The following is a 23,678-nucleotide window of genomic DNA, read 5'->3' as shown; positions in this document are numbered from 1 at the left end:
TTATAGACGTAGAGAGGAGCAGGCAATGAGAAAAAGAGTTAAACATAATTCTGCGATGAATGGTGGTTTATCCCATTGAAATAGTAACACTGGGGGCAAAGGATTATAAATGTAATGACCCGAACTGTAAATGTAAAGATAATAAATTCTGGTGGGTCATGTTGAGTTTGGGATGCCTGTGCAAAGTTCCAATTGGAAATTTCCAGTATACAGTCAGAAAGATGTTTGTGGATCAGCATTGTGAGTCATTAGTGCATGCAAATGATACTAAATTTAGACCCTGGGGATTGAGATGATCACTTAAGGTGAGTAGGTTAAGACACCTCCCTTTTCTCCCCACTACCAGTAGACCCAGTGGCACAAAACCATTTTTAAAACATTTTTATTAATGCATTTTGGATGTATAGATAGAAGTGATGAACAGGCTTTAGAACCTATAATTTAAATATTGGCCCAGACAATAGGTAAAGTTGTTTGTACCAGTTAGTTATTCTCTCCTGAGATTTGTTAACTAAGGTTGAACAGATCGCTGGATTTCAGAGTGTAGGATCTTAGCATAGAAGAATTTTCCCTAGGAACACATAACTAGAAAGAGATTATCATAACTAGAGAAAACATTCCTCTCCATATACATTCTTATCTATTGAACATGATCTGAATTTTCTTTAGAGATAGGGAAACAGATTAGCATGAATTGGCTCACGGATACTGTCATTAGCATATTCTATGAGGAAGGAGAATAAGCTAGATACTGTTCAGGGCAAGACAAATGAGGTCTTTCTGGTTTATGGCCAATTATGATTAATTCGTGTAACAATGATTATACAGTGGCTACTATAAGCCGGGCATTTGGTTAAAAACCTGGGATTCAGTTTTGTCTCCTAGGAGATCACAGTCTATTATTTAACTAGAAAATAGACTTAAGAGTATTAGTTCCCCTTAACTAGGTGCTTCGTCAGCTAAAATATACAATCACACTTAATTATTACTAAGAATTTTAATAAGCATGATAAGAAATCAATCTCTAGTTTCAAAGAACTAAGAGGTCAATTGCTTTCAAAGAAACAAAAGTTAATTTAATCAATATTTCTCTCATTTTGAAACTTTGTCTGAAAAAATTTGAACAGCATCTTTGGTCCCTTTGGCCCTTTTACTGTGGTGCTATTCCTCATAGGCCTTGTTCTGGGAGATGGTGATTGGTTTTGCTGTGGTTTCCCAGTAAGTGGCTGATGATTTTTACTACATATAAACTCAAGCCAGGAGACCCCTGGAGGCAATCGGTGGTAACTAAGCACCTTAGTGAACACACAACCTGAGAGAGTAGATGTGGTAGACTCTTTGGAAGGAGGGGGTAAAGAGGGCACAGTTAAAGAGGAAGAGGAGGAGGAAGATGATGAAGAGGAGGAGGAGGATGTAGAGGATGAAGAGGATGTAGGCAGGGACTGCGGCTCAAAATTATTACTTTTCTTCACATAAAGTAGCCAGTCAATAGCCTGGGGTTGTTGGCTTACAACTCTGTCTTCGGAGGCTGCTGTCAGCCCTTTGTCCTTCCTATTTAGCTCCTGGGTGATATCAGGTTCAGATGTAGAGAGAATTTGTATCTTTTCCATTCCTTCAGATTTGTCTTCAGGGATTTCATCAGGCTGATTTTCTTTCACCGAGGATGGAAGACCAGATGAGGGAGAAGTCTCTGGTATGGAGAGGAGAAAAACTAATTTCACTTCTATTCCCCTCTCAGAACTGAGCTCAGGTGTTGGGATGACAAATAGTGTTGCGCCATGAGGATCTTTCCTTCCCGTAAGATGGTTACATTGAGATTTTATGCAGGAAGCACAAGCTAAACATACCATATAATTTGATGAAAGTCGGGGACCAGGATGAGGATTTGGCCTTCCCCTCATTCTTCGAAAGAGAATCTGCCTACAGAGATCCCTCTGGATTCTGGTCTTGGAGAGAGAATTGACAATTTTATTTACAACATCATCAGGGACACTTCCACCTTTAACAATGCAGGGATGAATATAATCTAAACTCCATGAAATTTCTTTATTTGATGCTGTCTTTGCACAAAGATCAAAGCTGCCTTTATTCTGGTATCGGGAGCCCAATGTTGAAGCAGCTATGCTCCTGATAAAGTGTTTAGAGCTTGATAATGATTGACCTGAGACATTTGGTTTATACTGGGGTGAAGATAAATCTGTGGCCCTGTATTTGTCATTTGGTGAAGAGGTATTCTGAAACTTGGAGTGACAAACCGGTGAGCTGAGGGTCCTGAAGTCCCGATTAAGTGTAAGCACTGTCTGAGATTTAGGTGGGAACAATGGCAAACTCTTAGTCTGGTGGACAGAATGTGCTAAAGGTGATTTCCTTGGTTTTGAATGGGACAATGGTAAGCTCAGAACAATGGAATTAGAGCTCAATGCAGCTGTTGTCTGAGGTCTGGAGTCAGATAATGGTGAGCTCAGAGCCATTTGATTGGATTCCAATGAACATGATGACTGAAGCAAGTCATGTATTTGAGATGTAGAGTTGAGTGATGGTGAGCTCAAAGATCTTCGATTGTGCTCTAATAAAGATGTCCAAAGGCCATCCAATGAAGATGTTTTCTGAGGCTTGGACTGTGGTAATGCTGTGCCAAGCACTCTTTGATTAGGTCCCAAAGAAGATGATTTCCAGAGGACATCTAGGGAAGGTGTTTCTTGATGTTTGGGGGGAAATAATGATGAACTTGAGACTCTTTGATTAGACTTCTGTGAAGGTGATGTCCAGCAAAAGTCTCGGGAAGATGTAGTCTGAGGTTTGGGGAGGGGTAATCGTGAGCTCAAGTTTGTTTGACTGGACTCCAGTGATGAAGATGTCTTATTAAGATCAAGTGAAGGTGTTGCCTGGGATTTATGGTGGATCAAAGGTGAGCTCAAGGCTCTCTGATTAGGCCACAGTGAAGTTCTCTGGTGGGGGTCTAGTGCAGGTGTGTCCTGACGTTTGGATTGGGATAATGGTGCTTTTGGAGCCTTGTTATAGAAACCCTGTGAAATTGTGTCCTGAGACTTGGCAGAGGGCAATACTGAGCAGCTCTGCACCAACTTCTTAGAGTTAACTGGAGGTGCTGCAAGGTGATTACTATGGGATTGCACTCTGACTACAGGCAGCTTATTGGGTTGATTTAGTTTTTCACCTGTGTATTGATGTGTCAATGAATTGGTTGTGGCTGGTTGGTAAGAGTATTCTAATGGCACAAATTGTTGATCATAATATGCCAAAGGCTCCATCTTGTGCTAGTGGTAGAGGTCTTTTTGAAAGCAGCTGGCTTGTGGGATATTTTAGTAACTGAGTCTTTTAGCTGGATTCCATGGACAAAGAATATTTTTAAACAAATAGTCTTTGGTAGTTTCCTACTTCTATCTTGTTTCCTCTCTGTTAATTCTCAAATATTACAGAGTGTCTCAAAATTGAGGTATAGATGAGGTTGAAAAAATTATCACCATTTGAGATTCTCCTCTATCTTCTCTTTCATTCCCTAGAGCTTTCTCTCTCTCTCTCTCTCTCTCTCTCTCTCTCTCTCTCTTTTGAGGAAATAATGCCTGTTAATAAAATAGTGAAGAGAGTTAAGAAGAGATCCTGATAGGGATATTAGTTTTCTCAAACAATTTGTTGTAGTGACTAGAGCTTGGGCTTTATGTTAAATCCAAGTCAGCTACTCTATGTGTAACTTTTGAATTAAACTTTCTAAACCCCATTCGTATATCCATAAAATAAATGTGATATTTAATTTACTGAGCTAAAGACTAAATAAGATACAAAATGAATAGCATTGTCCAGGATATAATAGATGCTCAAATAAAAGGTAATAGCCATTTCTGGTACTCTTTTATTGATGGCTTAAGTAAAAAAAAAAATCCATGATAAGTTTGTTGCATGAAATAAGAAAATCTTAGAGAAAAGTGAAATCGAAGTGCTGAAATGTTGGTTTTCAATTTAGATTCAATTACCTGTTGTTATCACCTTTTAGCTTATTTCCAAAAGTCCATAATTCTAGTTGAAAGTTTACCTTTCATACTGTTCTTATTTTTCACCAATGTATCTTTTGAAACCATTGACTACTACCTTTTAAAACGAATGTCTTTGTTCATGTTTATTATTTTTTTTACTCTGGTGATCTCCATTCATTCTCTCATTTCTCTCCAGGCCTTCACTAAATTATTTTCTTTTCCTCTCACCTCAATATAGTGCTCAGTGTTTCATCACCAGGTCTCTTCCCTTTTTGTTTTATTCCTATGCAATCACACTAGTTGTTTTTATTTAAAAATGAACTATAGAAACTTCACAAAAAAACAGAAATATATAGCTAGCCGAAAGTGATGCAAGCTCAGAAAAGATAGATGTGTTGCTTTTTAAAAGATGACACATAATAGAACATGACACTATTTTAGTGCATTTTCATGGCCAAGGGTTTGTTCTTCAGGTTTTAAGGCTAAGACACATGATATGACAAAAAACTGACAGTGATTGCAACAGACCTTAGGATCATCCAATAAAGTCATTAGCCCTAAGGCCCTTGAAGATGGGAACTGTTCAACTTTGGTTTCATGATCCTTTCTTATGCTTCCATGACCTACCAACCCAATTTCTGATGGACAAATTTATTCTTCATATATGCCACCTTATCCAATTAATTAACTATCAATTCTATTACTGCTAGAAGGTTTTCCCCTACATCAAGGTGTCTTTTCACTTAATTTTATGTACATCTATTTTAATATACTCTTATCTTATGTACTCTAATCTTATGTACATCTATTTTAAAATATGTCTTGTTGATATCATAATTCATTTGTTTTCAAGTCATGAGTCATTCCTTGTGGAATTCTCCAAGTACCAACAATGTTATTTACATGCCATTGACTTCCTAATCTTTTGTCTCTAGTGCTGGTTTCCTCTTTAGCTTCAAAACTATATTTTCAACTAATAATCAGACTTCTCTACCCCAAATTCCCAAAGACAGTTCAAACACAAAACACATAAAACTCAATAAAGTTACTTCTTCTTCTGGAGAAATCTTTTTCTATGTCTTCTATCTCAGTGTCTAAAGACTAGTTTTCTAATTCAGAATCCTTGAAATTATCCTGGACAGCTTCACACTCCAGAACAATTTACATACTAATATTGGCTGATCTTACCTCTTCCACATCTTAATTTACCTTTTCCTATCCAAAGCCACTATTTCAGTTTATACAATAGGCATATCTTGTGTAGACAAATTTATTACTAAATTAACTTCTATATATCTTTCCTCCATGACCTCACTCACTCTCTTCCATCTCTTCTTCCGGACACTCAAGAGGAAGTTTTTGGTATCGAAATACAGCTCTTGCTCATCTGAGGATTTCCTTTGCTTTGCTTATATCTGTAGGAGTAATAAGCATTGAATTGAAGTTATTTGTGGTTGCTGGATTTTGTGTGGTGTGATTTGACACCCAGTTTTTTAAAGACAGCGAAAATGGTACATTCCACTGTGTGCTGTTTGGCACCCTAACATGCTTCTAATTGTTAATACAGAACAACTTCATGACCTTGAGGTATGCAAAGATTTCTTAAACAGAACACAAAAAGCAGTAACTATTAAAAATTGATAAATTAAAACTAAGAGCTCCCAATTATCAAAATACACCATATTTAGAAAGAGTAAACGCAAATCAAAGAATGTGAAAAATATTTATGATACATAATATCTGAAAAATAAGGATATGGATATTATCATAGAATATTACATACACGATAACCTCTGCATGTTGCTAAGAAAAAAATACAGTTTGAATCATGTCAAAAACATGGCCAACCACTTCACAAATGAGGATATCCAAACGCTAGTGCTAAAGCTCAGCCTCATTGGAGACCAGTGAAGTGCATACTTAAAACACAGAGAGGTACTACAACACATTATCAGACTAGGACTAAAGTAAAATAAAATGAAACAAAAACAGACAAAGTCAAGAATTTGTAACTATGTAGATTAATTAGTATTTATACACACACACACACACAATTATATTTCATACCTAGGTATAATCCAATAAGCATATCATGAGTGAATATTTGCACCAAAATACATGCCATAGGATGTTCACTGAACATTATTCATAGTAGCTCAAAACTAGAATTAACTGTCAATCAGTAGCAGAATATATAAATAAGATATGATATATTCATTCAATGAAATACCAAACAACAATGAAAATTAGCAGAAAGTCTAGCACCATGCAACTACATGGATGAATTTCACTTACAAAATGTTGAATGAAAAGAATAATATGCACAAAAAATACCTTAAAATTTTACATATGAAAGTAAAAAATAAGGTCATACTAACTATGATCTTAAAAGCCAAGCTAATACATTTGGAGAGGTACAGATTAGGAGAGAACAAAACTTCTAGAGTGGTGGTAATATTCTGTTTCTTGACCTGGATGATGGTTGTATGGGTGAACTCATTTTGTGATAATTGAGCTCTAACACTTACACTATGTGTATTTTTGTATGTTTCTTAACTTCAATAAAAAGTTAAAAAATACATAAGTTGATGCTAATTTGAAAAGACACATCTGAAACAAAATTGCACTGAAAGGTGAAACATTAAAGGATGAACCAAGATCTGGCACCCAGATGTAATGAGAACTTGAAAAAAAAAAAGAAGTAGAAGAATGTGATGTGGAAATCCTGCTATCATATGTAGAGGAATAAAGAAATTCAAAACAAATGGAACTAACAAAAATCTATTTGAGACAAAAACCAGAGAAAAATAGCATTTCTGAATGTTTTCCACTTCACAGCACTAACACAGCAAATGGCACTCTCATTTTAAAGAATGTGTTTTTCTGTAACTATGGAAGAAAATGAATACCACTTAAGAAAAAATTAACCCACAAATAGTCTTTGTGCCCAAATTGTCTTTACAGTTGGGTTCTTTCAAACTTTCAGTGAAATGATTCACATAGTGTTATATAACCCTTTTCAGAATATAATAAATACTGAAATAGTCTAAGTTTGTTCTGTGAAACTGCTGTACATAATTCTAATATTAAACTGTGACAAAAAATTTCAAAGAGAAAAATAAAATGTCACTAATTTCATATGCAAAATTCCTAAATAGAATAAAAAATTTAATTTAACATTACAATAAAGTAACAATAAACTATCACCAACTGGATCTTATTCATACAGTGTAATGATTTATTAGTAAACATTACAATTCATCATGTTCATAATTCGAAATAAATACTAATAGATGCTCAAAAAGTCACTTTATAAAATCCAACCTCCCCTCCTCATAAAACCCAGTAAAGCTATTAAGAAAAAACTAGTTATTTAATGAAGACAAACTTCAATCTGATAGCACAATTAAATCATTCAGGTGATATTGAACTATGAGCTAGTCCCACTATAGGCTGATAATAGACAAACATATTAATCATGAAGTCACTATTACACTTTAACATTATTTGGGAAGATCTAGCCAATGTAATAAAGAAAAAAAAATAGGAAAAAATCTAACTATTGAAAAGGTGAAAATTATATTATGTATATTATATGATTAAAAATTCTATTTAGAATAAAGAAAACCTGACTGAATCGATAATATATTAAAATTCAGAAAGTTCAATGAAATCAGTTTACTAAATCTGTATATATGAATCAAGAATTTTTCTAAATGTCAACACTTAACAGGATATATGATGACCATAGACACTTTATATATAATTTGTTCTAATAATTCAATAAAAATACAAATATCCTACTGCAAAAATGAGCAATTACTTGAAAATTTTATAGAGAAGAAATACAAATGCCTAGTAATCAAAGAAAGCCAACAGTTTACTGCATCTGCTTCTTTTGTATCTTTCAATTCTTTTTCCAATGCACAGATGCTCCGTGCTCCTTCATTCTACTTCCTTTTTCAAAACATGTTTCGAATAAATAGAAAAATTACCATTGGAAATTTCAGTAACCTTTTCATTAATGGATAGAAACAAGCAGAAAATCAATAAGATTTTGTATTTCAAGATTTGAAAAGACACTATCAATTAACTAGACCTAATTGATATTCATAGAACATTTCACTCCAAAACATTCTTCTCAAGTGCACAAGGAATATGCACCAAAACTTTGTAGACCATACAACAAATTTCAATAAATTCAAATGGGTTTAATCATACATAATATGTTCTTGAATTTGGCAATGAACGTAATTATAATCAATAACAAAAAATATATGAAAAAATAACCAGACATTTAGTATAAAAGAATATATTTCTAAATAACCCATGGGATAAAGAATTCAAAAAGGAAGTTAAGAATTATTTTGCAATAAATTAAAATAAAAATAGGCTATATAAAAATGTGTAGGATGCTGCTAAAGCAGAACTTATGAGGGGGATATATCTGTAGCATTAAATAACCATATTAGAAAAGAAGAAAGTTTTCAAACCAAGGACATTAGCTTGCTTGTTAAGCAAAGAGAAAAAAAGAATATTAAGCCAAAATTAAGTAGAAAAAAAATGTTAGAAGAGAAATTGATAATATAGAAACCAGAAAATCAAGGGTACCAAAAGCTGGTTGATTTCAATAAAACTGAAAACATTTAGTCAGACATGTCAGGAAGAAAAAAGGAGAGAGAAATGAGTTACAAATACCAGGAATGAGAGGTGATATTACTACCAACTGTACAATATTGAAAAGAATAATAATTTAATACTATGAATATTATGCCAATATATTAGACAAGTCAGATGAAAGAAACATACTCTTGAAAGACACAAACTGCCAACACTCACTCAAAAATAAATTCTAAAACTAAGGATCCCTATATTTATTAAAGACATTGAATTTCAGTTTAAAACCTTCCCACAAAGAAAACTTCAGACTCTGATGGCTTCATTGGTGCACTGTAACAAACATTTAAGGAAGAAATAATTCCAATTCTGTACATACTCTTCTAGAAAATTAAAATGGAAAATTTTCTTCATAACTCATCCTATGAGTCAAGTACTACCCTGACACCAAAACCAAACAAAAGCATTAGTAGACTAAAACAAAACAAAACAAAACAAAACAAAACAAAACAAAACACTGTATACATATGTTATTGAGATAAATGCATAAATCCCAAACTTTTACCAAGTCAAATCCAACAACATAAAAAAGATAATCCACTTTCCCCAAATCCACGGTCCCAATCTTATCACAAGAAAACATCAAACAAGCCCAAATTAAGAAAAATTCTATAAGATATTTCACCAATACTCCTTAAAACTGTCAAAGTCATGAAAAAAAAAGGGGGGGTAAGATAGAGAAATTATTACATACTAGAAAAAAATCTAAACATAATAACTAAATGCAATGTGGTATCTTGGATTGGATCCTGGATCAGCAAAAAGACATTAATGGAAAAAATGGTGAAATTCTATTAAAATCTATAGTTCAATTAATAATATTGTACAAATGTTAATGTCTTTGTTTTGATAAATGTGCAATGGTGATGTAAGATGTTAACATTAGGAAAATCTGAGTGAAGAATTAGAATGCAAAACAGCTAGAATAGACAAAACAGCTTTGAAAAAGAAGAAAATTGGAAGGCCAACATTACCTGACTTCAAAACTTATTCAAAAGCAACAACATTTGGGGCACCTGGGTGGCTCAGTCAGTGGGGTATCTGGCTTCCACTCAGGTCATGATCTCACGGTTTGTGGGTTTGAGCCCCACATCAGGCTCTGTGCTGACAGCTCAGAGCCTGGACCCTGCTTTGGATTCTGTGTCCCCTTCACTGTCTGCCCCTCCCCCACTCACACTCTGTTTCTCTCTCTCCCTCTTCCTCAAAAATAAATTTAAAAAAATTTTTTAAAAAAGCAACAACAGTCAAAATGATCTCTATGGGCATAAAGGTAGACCAGATCAATGGAACATGAATAGGAAGTTCAGAAATACACCCACATATATATGGATAGCTGATTTTTTTAGAAGGTGTAAAAGCAATTCAGTGGAAAAGTATCCTTCCAAATGATGCTGTAATCATTGGATTTATATCTACAAAATATGTGTGTGTGTGTGTGTGTGTGTGTATATGTGTGTGTGTGTGTATATGTGTGTGTGTGTGTATATATATATATATATACCACACATATATATATGTGTATATATATATGTGTGGTATATATATGTGTATATATATATACACACACATACACACACACACATATATATATATATATGAAATTCGACCCATACCTCAAATTATACATGAAAATCAATTCATAATGGGATTACAGATCTAACATAAAACCTCAATTTACAAACATTCTAGAAGAAAAGATAGGAGAAAACCTTTGTAACTTTGAATTGGGTACAGATTTTTAGATGTGACACCAAAAACAATGAATAAAAGAACAAATGAATAAATTGAACTCCACCAAAAATTAAAAACTTCTGCTCTTCATAAGGCCCCTTTGGGAAAATTAACAGGTAAGCTAAAAATGCAGGGAAACGTGCAAAAATATCTGACAAAGCACATGTTATCAAGAGTATACAGAGAAATCTCAAAACACAAAAAGAAAGCAAGTGATCCAATAAAAAAAAAAATGGGCAAGATATTTGGACAGCTCTCCAAAGATGATATGTGAATGGGAAATAAACACATGAAAAGATACTCAACATCATTAGTCATTAGGAAATGCAAATTTAAACCACATGAGATACCTATTAGAGCTGCTAATTTTTTTTAAATTCACCTACTAAGTGTTGACAAGAATATGGAAGAAATGGAACTCTGATACACTGCTGGTGGGAATTTAAAATAGCCCAAGAGGTACCTGGGTGGCTCAGTCGGTTAAGTGTTTGACTTCAGCTCAGGTCATGATCTCACCATTCATGGGTTCGAGCCCTGCATCAGGCTCTGTGCTGACATCCTAGATTCTCTGTCTCCCCCTCTCTCTGCCCCTCTCCAGCTTGTGTCCACTCTCTCAAAAATAAATAAACATTAAATAAATAAATAAGTAAATACATAAATACACACATACATACATATATACATAAAACAGCCCAAGAAGTTTAGAAAATAGCTTAACCATTTCTTAGAAAGCTAAGTATTGCATGTATCATACCATCCAGCCATTCCACTCCTAGTATTTATCCAAGAGAAAAGAAAGTACACATCCATAAAAAGACCTGTAGAAATATGTTCACTGAGCTTTAGTTTAAAAGTCCAAAACTGAAAATTATCCAATGTCCTTCAGCAGGTGAATTAATCAACAATTTACAGTAGCCTCATATAATGGAATACCACTACTTCTAATCTCAGAAATCCCATCTTCAGCTGAGAATTTAGGAGCAAAATTATTTCAAATTGATAGGCAAAAAAAAGTATATGAAACAAAAAGAGTACGACAAACCAACCTCATTTAATATCTCAAATGTAAGACCTCTGAACAAAGACAATTCAATGAGGTAAATGCTTTGTGTTCTCAATAAACCATCAAAATAGAAATATGTGTATGCTCCAAGTTTAAAAAAATCAAAAAGGCCTCCAGAAAACCCATACAATAAAAATATAAATGCATAGATGCCTTAAAAATTGGTAAAGATTGGTTTGGCATTTATAAATAGTATTCTTGGTGTACATATAGATTAATATTCCAGCAATTTCAAATTGAGTTAATAAAGCATGCAATAATTGTTTATTTTTTTTAAATTTTACTCTAGAGTAACCTAGCATTATTTGTTTTCATCTGTTTAATTGTTTGGTGTCTCCTGTCTGCCAAACTCTCAACATCTAAAATACCCTTAGGCCTATATCATTTTTATAACTCAAAAGATTTGAATTTAGAGAATTTCTTGGAAGTCAAGTCTTCAGCACTAGAGTCAAAGATTGATCGCTCAAGGAGGATAATCCTCTTTTGGGAGCCCACTGCATAAGATGCACTGGTTCAGGTATACAGAAGACTTCAGAAGAAATCTCTGTAATCCAAGGCTTATCTCTAGCCTGACATGTGTATTTGACATTAGTACCTGACATTTCTACTTTGAGCTCAGACATTCTGTTCTCATCTTTTTCCAAATATAAACCCACAAGAAATCTCTCAGATTCATACTCCAGGGCTATGTTCTCTGAACTCTGTTATACCTGCATATACATGCACAGTCATCTAGACATATTCCTGATTGTAAACAAGTCTCTCCCCCAAGAGAAGTTTCATGAAAACTAAAAATACGACTGTTTCAATGATTCTTAGAAAAGAAACTTGAGCTACTTTCATGCTAGACAATCTTGTAGGCTCTATACTATTTACATTCCCTGTGAGGAGAAGTAATACTGAAAGACTATGTTCTAATGCACAGAAAAATAAATATAATTCCTGGGCTACCATTTCCACAAAGAGCTCTACAACTCTCTATTCAAAGTAAGAGCTTTGAGAAAATTCTGCCATGTTTTACCTGAAATCAAGGTACTTTTTAGGATGAGCATTATACATAAGTGATGAATCACTGGGTTCTACTCCTGAAACCAATACTACACTGTATGTTAACTGACTTGAATTTAAATAAACACATTTTGTTAAAAAGCTGTCACCCAAATACATGGAACTGTTAGTGGAGTGGACATTAAGCCACTCTACCATGAGTTCTACAGAAATCTATCCATCACCATGCAGCTGTATTCAACATTGTCTATCCTCTCTGTCGTCATGTTCTGGAAAACTTCAAGAATTATGGGCTTGGTATGCAGAGTTGAGTCAGCCCAGTCTAGATATGTTTTAGATACTATGCTTTGTAAAAATCCATTAATTCTTATGCTTGTGATTTTTTTTTTGGTTTCAATTTCAGGAAAACTAAATATTCTGAGGATAAAGGTAATACATATTTATTATAGAAAACTTAGAAAAGAATATGATCAAGAAAATAAAAATCATCCATAATCCCACCATCCAGAGTTATTGTGTGTACATCATTCCAATGTTTCTATGTATCTTCATTTTTACACAAATATAAGGTATTTATTTTCTTTTTTGTTTGGTTAGTGAAATACCACAGATATTTGTATATATTTAACTATTCTTCTCAAATATAATTTTAACTGATGTCCAAAAGTGCATCATTGTATTTCTACTATTTAAAAGCAAGGCTTTGAAGATCATTATTCCAGCCAATATTTTTGTACATCTCTGCTTCTTTTAGATTACTTTTTTAATGATAAAATTTTATATGTTAAGACTTTAAAATATTTTGATAAATTTTCCTCCAGTGAATTTGTAAAAAGTAAAAACAAAAATACATTCCCATCAGTAAGAGATAAGTGACATTTACTTACTTTGCAAATTCTGGATCTAGAATATTTCAGACATTTTTCTCTTTGCTGGCTTCTACCCCATGACCACTTATTTAAATATCCATATTTTAAATATCAGCTAAATTTTGACACCTATATTTCTCTATTTGTTAAGTCCTTGGTCCTTTTATTTACCCATGGTTCAATAAGTGTGTTCATATGTTTGTTATTGAATGTAAGGGTTGTTTATATATTATGTCTACCTTTTGTCACAAATATTGCAAATACTTCCCCTACATAGTTTGCCTTAAAAAATTAATCATAACTGGGAGATAGGCTCTGATCCACCCAAATATGATCATTTCATTCAAGATTTATATTTTTAGGAGTCTTTACTTGTGACATATGTGAGAATATAAACAAGAGCTCCAACAAGTTAGTATGTACAACAAATCCACAAGATGCCAAAGAAAGTGATGTCTTATAATGTCAAATTGATTAATTATAATAATCATCAAGCTGTTCAACATAAAGGCACAATTTAAAATTTTGAGGTTCTTTCCATGTTACCTTCAAGTAACAAAAGCCTGTGTGTGTGTGTATGTGGATGTGTGTATTGTCAAATCAAGAATGTTTTACACTTTCATAGTCATGGTTTTATGAAATGTGTGAACTTCTCTGTCCAGATGAGAAGTCCAGTAAAGCTTCAAAGAAGAAGAGACAAATGAACTGGATTTTTGAATAATCATTTCACCATTGAAAATCAGGGGAAAAGCATCTTAAGAAAAGGCACAAAAATATGAAAGAAACTAAAACATTCAGGGACAATGAGAAATTCACTATGGCAGTAACACGGGTTACTGGAAGAGGGCAAGTGATGAATCTTGGAAAGATGAGGATGGAAGCAGACGAAGAAGGGCTCTGTATGTAGTCCTAAAAACTACAGATCTTATCCTGGAGGTAACTGTTGAGTAGAGGAAACAATCAACTAGAGAAGTGAGACCATTAAGATGAACGTGAATAATCAGACTGTAGACCCCCTAGGTAGGAACCAAGTAGCACGGTGTCTTGCTAATTGGCTTCTTGTTGCTAATACAAAGTTTATTGACGTCAGCGTGTTTTATCAGAAGTGTATATACTTTAAAAGTCAGTTGTGTAATTTGGTATCAAGGTCACAACATTATTGGCCTATCAGTTTTATTTTAAAATCAACATAGCCTTTGAGATTGAGGTTTAAGATATCTCTTCAAAGCCAATAAATCATCTGTAAGTCAATTGCCCTGTAACAATATTTCTAACAAATGATTGAATGGAACTAGATGCTGGACTATGCTATGCTATACTCTCTGGGCTAAATTTACATAAACATCTCTTCTTTTTTAATGAAGTCACACTTTAACAGTATATTGGACAATCCAAATATCTTGACTACAGAAAAATTAAAACTATCAATGATAACGAAACAATGGATCGAGTTTTCATAAGATCAAACATTTGTACCAGCAACTTTCTTCTTGGAAATAGTCACTAGGTTTAAAATAGCAGTGACAATAATATAAGGGAAATGTGATATACAGGTCTCTAGAAAGCAGCTGTGCAAACAAAGAGAAGGACCTTATGGAAAACCATGACACATTAAGAGACCTGTTGATTACACTGCATGTCTAATTCAAGATATTTTGCTTATACAAAACCAAGAACATAGCCTCCAATGGATAATTTGGTAGGTTACACATTGCCTTCATATTGCTTGATTTGTGTTTTTCACTTAACAGAACACCCCTTGCTGTCTGAATCTAAAATGATTAGATTTCAGTAATGCAGATTTTGTTCCAAATGCATTAAACTAGTTAATGCATATACATAACATTTCTATATGTTCATGTATTTGACAATAGCCTACTGCTAACCATTTTAAGATAAGAATGAAATAGGATATTTTAAAATATCATATTTGTCAAATAGCTAGCAATATTAATCTTTTCCAAGTTCAAGAGATTAGTTTTCTCATCATGACAACAAACCAAAATATTGTCATGATGGCAGGTAACATTTCTGAAATTTACTGCATATAAGCACTGCATAACCTTTTCCTTATTTTCATAAGCATAGAGGACTTTTGAAATAAGCTGCTATTAATGTCTTCACCTAAATTTTCACTAGTTTAGATCATTTTTTAAAAAGGCTTCCATGTAAAAGATGAATCTAATTCTTCTATGCCCTTGATTTTATGATGAAAAGATTTTCATCTGAGCTCCAGTGCTACTCTTTGTTCAGAATTTCTTCAGATAAGCTTATTATAAACAAATATAAATCAACTTTTGGTTTGTTCATTTACTTAGTTAATATCTTGTTTTAAGATGTACAAATTTTAAAATTCTTCCTATGAGTCTATCCTGCAATATTGTCTCTTTGAAGCATTATCTATAATATACTACAAAAGGAATTTTGTTATATATATATATTTTTTTTTTAAACAGAACATCAAAAGTATGAACAAAAAAATGAAAATTTCTATTTAGACCTTTGATATCACAAATAAATCAAGATGATTCCATTACTCTGTTACTATTTTCTATCCCTCTACTTCCCAAATATTTCTATTCATTGAAAACTGGAGAGTGGCAAATGAAGTCATATAGAAACTATTGTGGTGAAATTAATAATAGACAGCATTTCCCCATTTCTTGCTGTAAGCATGAACTCTTTTACTCCTCTTTAACAACCCTTTTCAGTAGGTATTGATAGTAACTCCTTTTTTATGAAGAACAGTGGCCTGGCCCTGTGGGCCACACACACTAGGTTTGACTTCATGATTTTTCTCTTCAAAGGTGGATAAGAAACATTCTTTCAGGTTCTCTCTGGATATAGAAGGACATTTGATTTCTGTTTCTCTATCTTTAAAAGATAAATAACCTTCAGAATCATGATCTCCTCTCTGCCTCTCCCTCGACTGCTGCCAGCATCTGTTTTTAGTCATGCTCTACATACCTTCCAAGGCTTTTCTCTTCATCTTCCTGACCTTTTCTCTCTGACCCGCATCTATGCACCTCTTTTCTCAATTTGCACAACTCCTACTCCTAAACCCTTCTTCTATTTCCTATCAAGCTCATTGTTTTTATATGCTTCCTCACTTATAATACTATCAAAAATTGCTATGTCAACAATTTTAAACATTTGAGGTAAAATCCAGATTTTATATTGAACAGCAGTGCCAAACACCAGAGATTTAACATAAACAATATGTTTACAAACCCACTTGTACTGAATAGAATATTTTTTAACTTATACAGCTAGCCGGAGTATTGAATGTGTATGAGGCAACAATCATTAAAATCATTAAATCTGAAAAATAATGCACTATATTATTTTCACAACTTCTTTAGGATGGATTTACCTGAGTCTGGAATTTGTATATTAGAATTATTTTTTGAAAAAGCAAACATATATATGTAGTTCTCGTTTTACGCAAGTTGAAAGATGTATTATGAAAGCAATTAGGTAGAAAAAAGTTTGTTTATAGTATAAAAAATTACAGTGAAAACATCTCAATTTTTAATTAATTAATCATAACATATGATTACTGATTGAATCCAGGTTTCAGTGTATTAAGAAATATAACAAGACTTTTTAAGAACTCATTGTAATCAGGAAAAAATATGCAACAGGGTTAAATAATTTTCATATTTTTCCTTTTTTAATGTTTGTTTATTTTGAGAGAGAGTGCATGCACCTGTGTGCTCACGCCATGAGCGGTTGGAGGGGCAGAGAGAAAGGGAGAGAGAATCCCAAGCAAAAGTTGCTAGGTCAACAATTTTAAGCATTTGAGGCAAAATCCAGATGTTTATATTCCACAGTAGTGCCAAACACCTGACATTTAACATAAACAGTATGTTTACAAACCCTGTGCTGATGGCACAATACAGGGCTTGAACTCACAAATCATGAGATCATGAGCTGAGCCAAAATCAAGAGCTGGACGCTTAACCGACTAAGCCACCCAGGTGCTCCAATAATTTTCATATTTGTGATAAGACAGTTTAAAGAAAATCTTGGTCACTTAGCATAATCTAGGTCCATCCATGTTGTCACATACAAATACTATATGATTTCACTGATATGTGGAATCTAAAAACAAAACAGAAACCAAACACTCTTAAATCCAGAGAACAAACTGGTGGTTGCCAGAGGGGAGGTGGCCAGAGAAATAGGCAGAATAGGTGAAGGGGTTGAGGTACTAACTTTCAATTATAAAATAAATAAGCCACAGAGATGAAAAGTACAACATAGGGAATAAGGTCAATAATATCGTAATAACATATGGTGATAGATGGTGACTACACCTACCATGGTGGACTGAATAATGTATAGAATTGTTGTATAAATATGATGTACACCTAAAACTAATATAATATTGTGTGTCAATTATACTTCAATAAAAAATTTTTTAAGTCTAGGTCAAGTATATTAAAATTATAGCTCCAACTATGTTGTTTTATAGCTCTATGATCTTGGATAAATTATCTAAATTCTAGAAACCTTAGTTTTCTCATCTGTAAAATAAAAATAGTAGTGGTTATTTCATATTTGCTGTGAGGAATAAATGAGAAGATGTAGTTAAAATATCTGGTAGAATGTCTAGGAAAGCATATATGATTAATAAATTGTCATTTTATTATTACAAAATAATTACCACTGTCTCATTATATGGTGGAAACTTAAATTATGTAGATACCTCTCCCATACCCATTACAGTTGATTTGTATTTGAGTGTTCTTGCCTATGGGAACCCATGATGTTTCCATTAGCTCTATAATTATAAGGAAATGAAATGCAGTGTTTTGAGATATATGTATGAATACCCAATAAAGATCTCAGAGGCCAAATGCAAATTAACAGGACCTGATTTGTGTGTATGGGTGTGTGCAATGTGTGTATCCTATATATAGGAAATTTGTATATCCGAATATAGCATGCCAAGTGTACAAGAGATATATGGGTTTCAGCCGTCCGATTCTGGTGTTAGCTTTACTGTCTAGCTATTTTATTTTTAAATCTTCCCAAGAACTATGGAATTTTTTAAAAACTCACAAACTATTAAAAAAAAAAAAAGGTTTGCCTAACCCTTGTTTTTGGCTTTTAAGTAAGATGGTCTTTTTAAAACTGAGCTCACTACATTTTATAAAGATGATAAACAAGTAGCTAAACTCGGGTTGTAGAAAACGCCTGTAAAAACATAGCTACATCCCAGCATTTCACTCTCTGATCAGTGTACTTGAAGCATGCATTTGGATAAAAATATAAAGTCCACTTATACACAATCAGTTCACAATAAATGAGAAAGGAGGAAGCTATAACAAAATCAAAACTATTTTATGTAGATGTAGCATGAAAACTTCACACTAAGGATAAGACCATTCTTCTTAACTAAAGAGAAAAACTGTGTTCTCCATCTAAAGATTGCCTTCCAATTTATATCAGACTTTTAAAATGTATAGCAATGTTCAGCAAAATATCACACTATTGAAACTGAAGAATTTGACAAGAAACACTTCTACTGTTTAAGGATTTGACCCAGCTGATAATTAATCATGGAAATACACCATATAACTTTTTTACTGCTTTTTTTCTTCCTGGTACAACAGCTGAAGGAAGAAATAACCTCAAAATCAGTTAATGTAGGAAACCAAGAAACATATTCCATTTAATCCGTAAGTTTCTTTATATTTCTTCCCACAGTAATAAAATATCCCACTCTGCAGAAGTTAAATTATTTAAGTGGAAATGTGGACTAGGCAAGTTTCAGACACACCTAAGTCTTCCAAACCCAAACCATGAATAACAACAAACTTTAATCAGTTTCTTGGCAATAGATAAAAAATTAAGCAGGGATACTTTAAAAAAGAAAAATGGGTTTACATCTTTCTGATGCTGTGTGATTAGTTAATACATGTTATTTTTGCTAATAGAATGTACTGTTCTTTCCCTGAAGGGCTCATAAACTTCTCCAGGCAACACCTAGTTAAATTGGACATTTATTAAATTGTACTATCCTCTTAATTCACCTTTGAACTCTTGGAACAAGTTATTAAATGAAACAGCCAAAGTTCCCTTTTGCACCTGCAAATAACAACTGAATCTACAATTAAGGATAATTTCCTCTTTTTTGAAATTCAAATAGTGGCATTAAAACAGAATGTAATATTTTTATCTGCATCTGGTCAGGCTATTTCCTGGCATTTGCGATGAGGTAACAGGATGACTATATAAAAATGCTACATAAAGATACGGAGATAATCTCTAGGTGACTTCAGAAAAGCAGGCAACTTCTAGACGTTAGAGTTTACAATAAAAAAACAGACCACACACCTCTAAGGTCACTTTCGACAGGAAAGACATAGTCTCTACATGAAAACAAAACAAAAATAAAAATTAAATCAATACTAATATTTAAATTGGATCAAACACATTTTAAAAATATATTTTACTAGAACCCTTGGAATTGCTTACCCGGAAATATCTAAAATATTTATTTTTTACTTTATTTATTTTGAGAGTGCGTGCGCGCGCGCACACACACACACACACACACACACACACACACAAGCAGGGGAGGGGCAAAGCGAGGGGTAGAGAGAGAGTCCCAGGCAGGCTCCATGCAGTCAGTGCAGAGGCATGGTTTGGTCTCACCCAACGAAGCATGAGATCATGGCCTGAGCCAAAATCAGGAGTCTGATGCTTACCGGACTGAGCCACCCAGGTGTCCCAAAGATCTAAAATATTTAATGCAAACAGACATATACCCTTTTGTCATGCCCACGGCCTACACACATATTTCTGTAGCAGTTCCTATGTCTTATCTACCAGAGTTATAGACATTTCAAAATCTTCTCCCATACAACTCCTCTTTGAAACCTGAAGATTATGCTTAATATCTGTATTAATCTATAACAGGCTATTTTGTGTTACTAACTATTCTTTCTTTATTGATACTGAACTCTTTTTGAGTTAATCTGAAAAGCATATCATCCTTAACTCTAACTAATCATTTTCTAAATTTGACCTTTTTATCAGAAGGGTTCTTTCCCTATCATTTCCTGTATTCACATTTTGCTGAATTTCAAATCCAAAATGCAAAACACATGGTAAAGTATTAATAATATAACAGATTTGCAATGCTGCTATAGATTCTATAGCATAATACACATTTTACAGCTTTCATAAATTTTAGAGATAAAAGAAATCTCAAATGTTTAGTTCAAACTTGTCATCCACAGATGAGGAAACTGAATCCAAATATATTAAGTGGCTTTCCTAAGATCATCTAGCTACTTAATGAAACCAGGATTTCCCAAGACTGTCCTAAATAATAGTTATCTCATTATCTCCCCAAACTGTCCCAGTTTGGAAGACAAATCATAAGGCCACGTTAGCAAATGTAAACTGGAGGTCAGCTTTTGGTTTAGAACTTTTTCTCCCCATCCCAAAGCAAAAAATTTTTAAAGCACTGAATCGTGGTGCACATGCAGTTATTGGTAGTGGCTAATTCTGATTTGTAAAAGCAACTAAACTAAAATGAAATTGACCTGTTACAATATAAAAACTATTACAGAGCAATGTGTATATCAAATTATTTTTTTTTTATTTAACTCTAACTTTATACTGTAGGCCTCAAAAAAAAGTTCTATAAAAAATAAACCAGCATAGAAACATATGGAGCACTGTTCCGAAGTGTCTGCATTCAACTTATTGATAAGACATTATTCAACAGGTATACAGTAACAGTGGTTTCAAAGGGCAGTGGATAGAAAGTCAAAGACAACTGGGACATGTAAGATACTTAGGCACTGGAGGAGGTTGAAAGATAGAATGGATGGCTATTAGAAAAGATTTCACGGAGAGGACCCTGGGTGGCTCAGTCAGTTAAGCATTCAATTCTTGATCTCAGCTCAGGTCACCATCTTGCAGTTGCGAGATCAAGCCCCTCTTCTGGCTCTGCACAGACAGTGCAGTATGGAGCCTGTTTGGAATTCTCTCCCTCCCTCTCTCTCTGTGCCCCTCCCCTTCTCATGCACACACATGCACACAATCTCTCATCTCTCTCTCTCTCTCTCTCTCAAAACTAAATAAATAAACTAAAAAAATTTTTTTTTTCATGGGATGATGCCATATTTGTACAAGGCCCTTAAGGGAACACAATTTCAATGACCAGAATGCTGGAGAGGGAGGCAGAGCATGGGGAAAGCATGAATATGCTTAGGGAATGTGAAGTAATTGAGGCAGATGGAGGAAGATATCAGGGGTATGGGCATGGTAAGACAGAAGTTTGGGGGCAATACAAAGGAATGTGGATGTACAAACAATCATTTTATGTAAACCAGTAGCTAGCCGGAAGCTGGTAAAAGTTTCAGAGAAGTTGATGATAAATACATCTTTGTGATCATCTGATAGCAGTTTAAAGATTTAGAGTAGAAATTACTTTAGAAAGTTGTTGCTGAACGATCTAGCTGTGAAGTAGAGAGAGAAATGCTATGCCGGAATCAGTAAGAACATGAATTTGGAAATTGGGTCTGGGTTTGAAATAGTTTCTGCCATTCATTGAGTGTTTTGAATAATTTTCTTAGCCTTTATAAATTTCTTTCCAGAAACCACCTTTGTAATCTAAGAAAGATTAACAGGGAAGTTGCTTTTATTACAATGATAAATAAAATGTAACATATTTAGTTCAGGACCTAGAAAATAATAAGAACTTAATAACTTCTCAATGTTATTAAAATTGATATTAAAGAAGAAAATAATGATGGTACCCCATTTTTAACACTGGTCTGAGATACATGAGTAATAAGTCAATCCTTTATAACAGTAATTGAACTTGATTTTGTTTTTATGTTAAGATTCTTAAAACATCGTAGCATTTCTGATATTGGCAATTTTTTTGACTTAGAAAAAATCACAAACTTATCATGTTTTCTAATACAATATATAGCCTATATACAATACGAAATAAGATTGATGGTGTTTAAGAAAAATTTTATAATAATATTATGATTGAAGAACTCCTTCTTGGCCCATAATGAAGGTATTGCACAATTTTCTAGTTCCTGGTAAACTCCAGTTGAACTTGAAATATAGTAGCTTCCATTTAACTGAGGGCAGAATGCCATGAATTCTGAAACATCTGCCACTAATTGAGCAAGACCATTAATGGGATTTGAATTTGTTCTGTTAATGGCCCTCCAATAAGATAAATTCTCAGGTACCCTCAAAGCAGGCTGTGATCTTAGAAGCGATAGACAGATAGCAGGCAGAGACTGGTACCATTAGCATTATATTACTTAGACACCATATAGAAAAATGGAAAATTAAACTAGTATGAAAAAACTAAACTTGGCCTTTACTTACAATTTTGAAAGAGAATAGTTATAGCTTGATGATATAAAGGCACCAATCATTTTTGGATCTAATTAATAGTACATTTATTGAATCAAGCGGCAAATTTCAAATAAATAAAGACTACTTAGTTTTACTTTCAAGCATATTGGACTTCATTCCAACCTGAAGTAAATTTTTCCTGATCATAAACAGTAAGAACTTTGCCTGGGAGACAGTGTTGCTCATGCTTTTCTATTAAAAATTCTGCACACACACACACAATTACAAACAGATTTGCTCCCAGATTTTAAATACTGACCATTTTATGAAGTCAAGATATTCCGTATAACAGCAGAATACCATGAACTCTAGTTTGTTTGTTTTCTTGCTGCTGCAATGTAGTATGTAACTACCCGGCAAACTGACACATCAAAATCCCATGTGCTGTCACCACCATAGAGGATTTTCCTTCTTCCTGAATGATCAGATAGCATTTGCAGTAGATATAGTTCATCAGCTTCAAACAGCCCAATGTTGCTTTAATTATTTTAATTGTGAACTTATGTAGTATTTCTTTCCTTGAAAAGTTTGTACATTTTTGTATTTTATAATTAAATTTAGATTTTGTTTAAATTTCATGAAAGGATTATGTTTAATGAAAAAGCCATCCTGTTACCATGATATAACTCAACCATCAGTTCGACAATGAAATGTGGCCAGAATTGCCTTTTAGAATCAAAGGAGGTTTTTTAAGGGGGGTGGGGGGGGGTGGGCTCATTTATAACCTTTTTCCAGTCATATCAGCCTCTCTGAATCCTTAAATGATCCTGGTGGTATGTCACTCGCCCTCTCTATTTTGTAATCTCCCTTAATGATCTTGACTTTTTAAATTCCATTTAATCTAGTATTTCAGTGCAGAATAACCGATTAACCTTTCATTCTCGCAAATGTTACCACTTAAAATTCACAAGATATTTGGCATCTGGTAATGCA

General features: G+C 33.6%; 1 protein-coding gene across 11 annotated transcripts in view; it reads right to left on the bottom strand.

The window, feature by feature from the left end:
- CSNKA2IP (casein kinase 2 subunit alpha' interacting protein) overlaps positions 1–23,678 on the bottom strand; it is a 334,276-nt gene that overhangs the window by 216,676 nt on the left and 93,922 nt on the right. For 4 of the 11 annotated variants that reach the window (XM_049628020.1, XM_049628025.1, XM_049628023.1 and 1 more), the window contains 2 exons: positions 5,309–5,404; positions 364–3,581 (listed from right to left, as the gene is read on the bottom strand). The exons of 2 other annotated variants lie outside the window; for them this stretch is intronic. In XM_049628020.1, coding sequence (XP_049483977.1) covers positions 1,077–3,269 — 2,193 coding nt within the window. In that variant the 5' untranslated portion in view covers positions 3,270–3,581; positions 5,309–5,404 and the 3' untranslated portion in view covers positions 364–1,076. Of the gene's footprint in view, positions 1–363; positions 3,582–5,304; positions 5,405–23,678 lie in introns of those variants that run through there. 5 more of the 11 variants (XM_049628019.1, XM_049628026.1, XM_049628027.1 and 2 more) reach the window with 3 other exon arrangements.

This window comes from Panthera uncia, chromosome C2 (genome assembly GCF_023721935.1).
Source record: "Panthera uncia isolate 11264 chromosome C2, Puncia_PCG_1.0, whole genome shotgun sequence".
NCBI lineage: Eukaryota > Metazoa > Chordata > Mammalia > Carnivora > Felidae > Panthera > Panthera uncia.
Note: the sequence above shows the minus strand (reverse complement) of the source record. Positions and strands in the feature narration are given on the sequence as shown.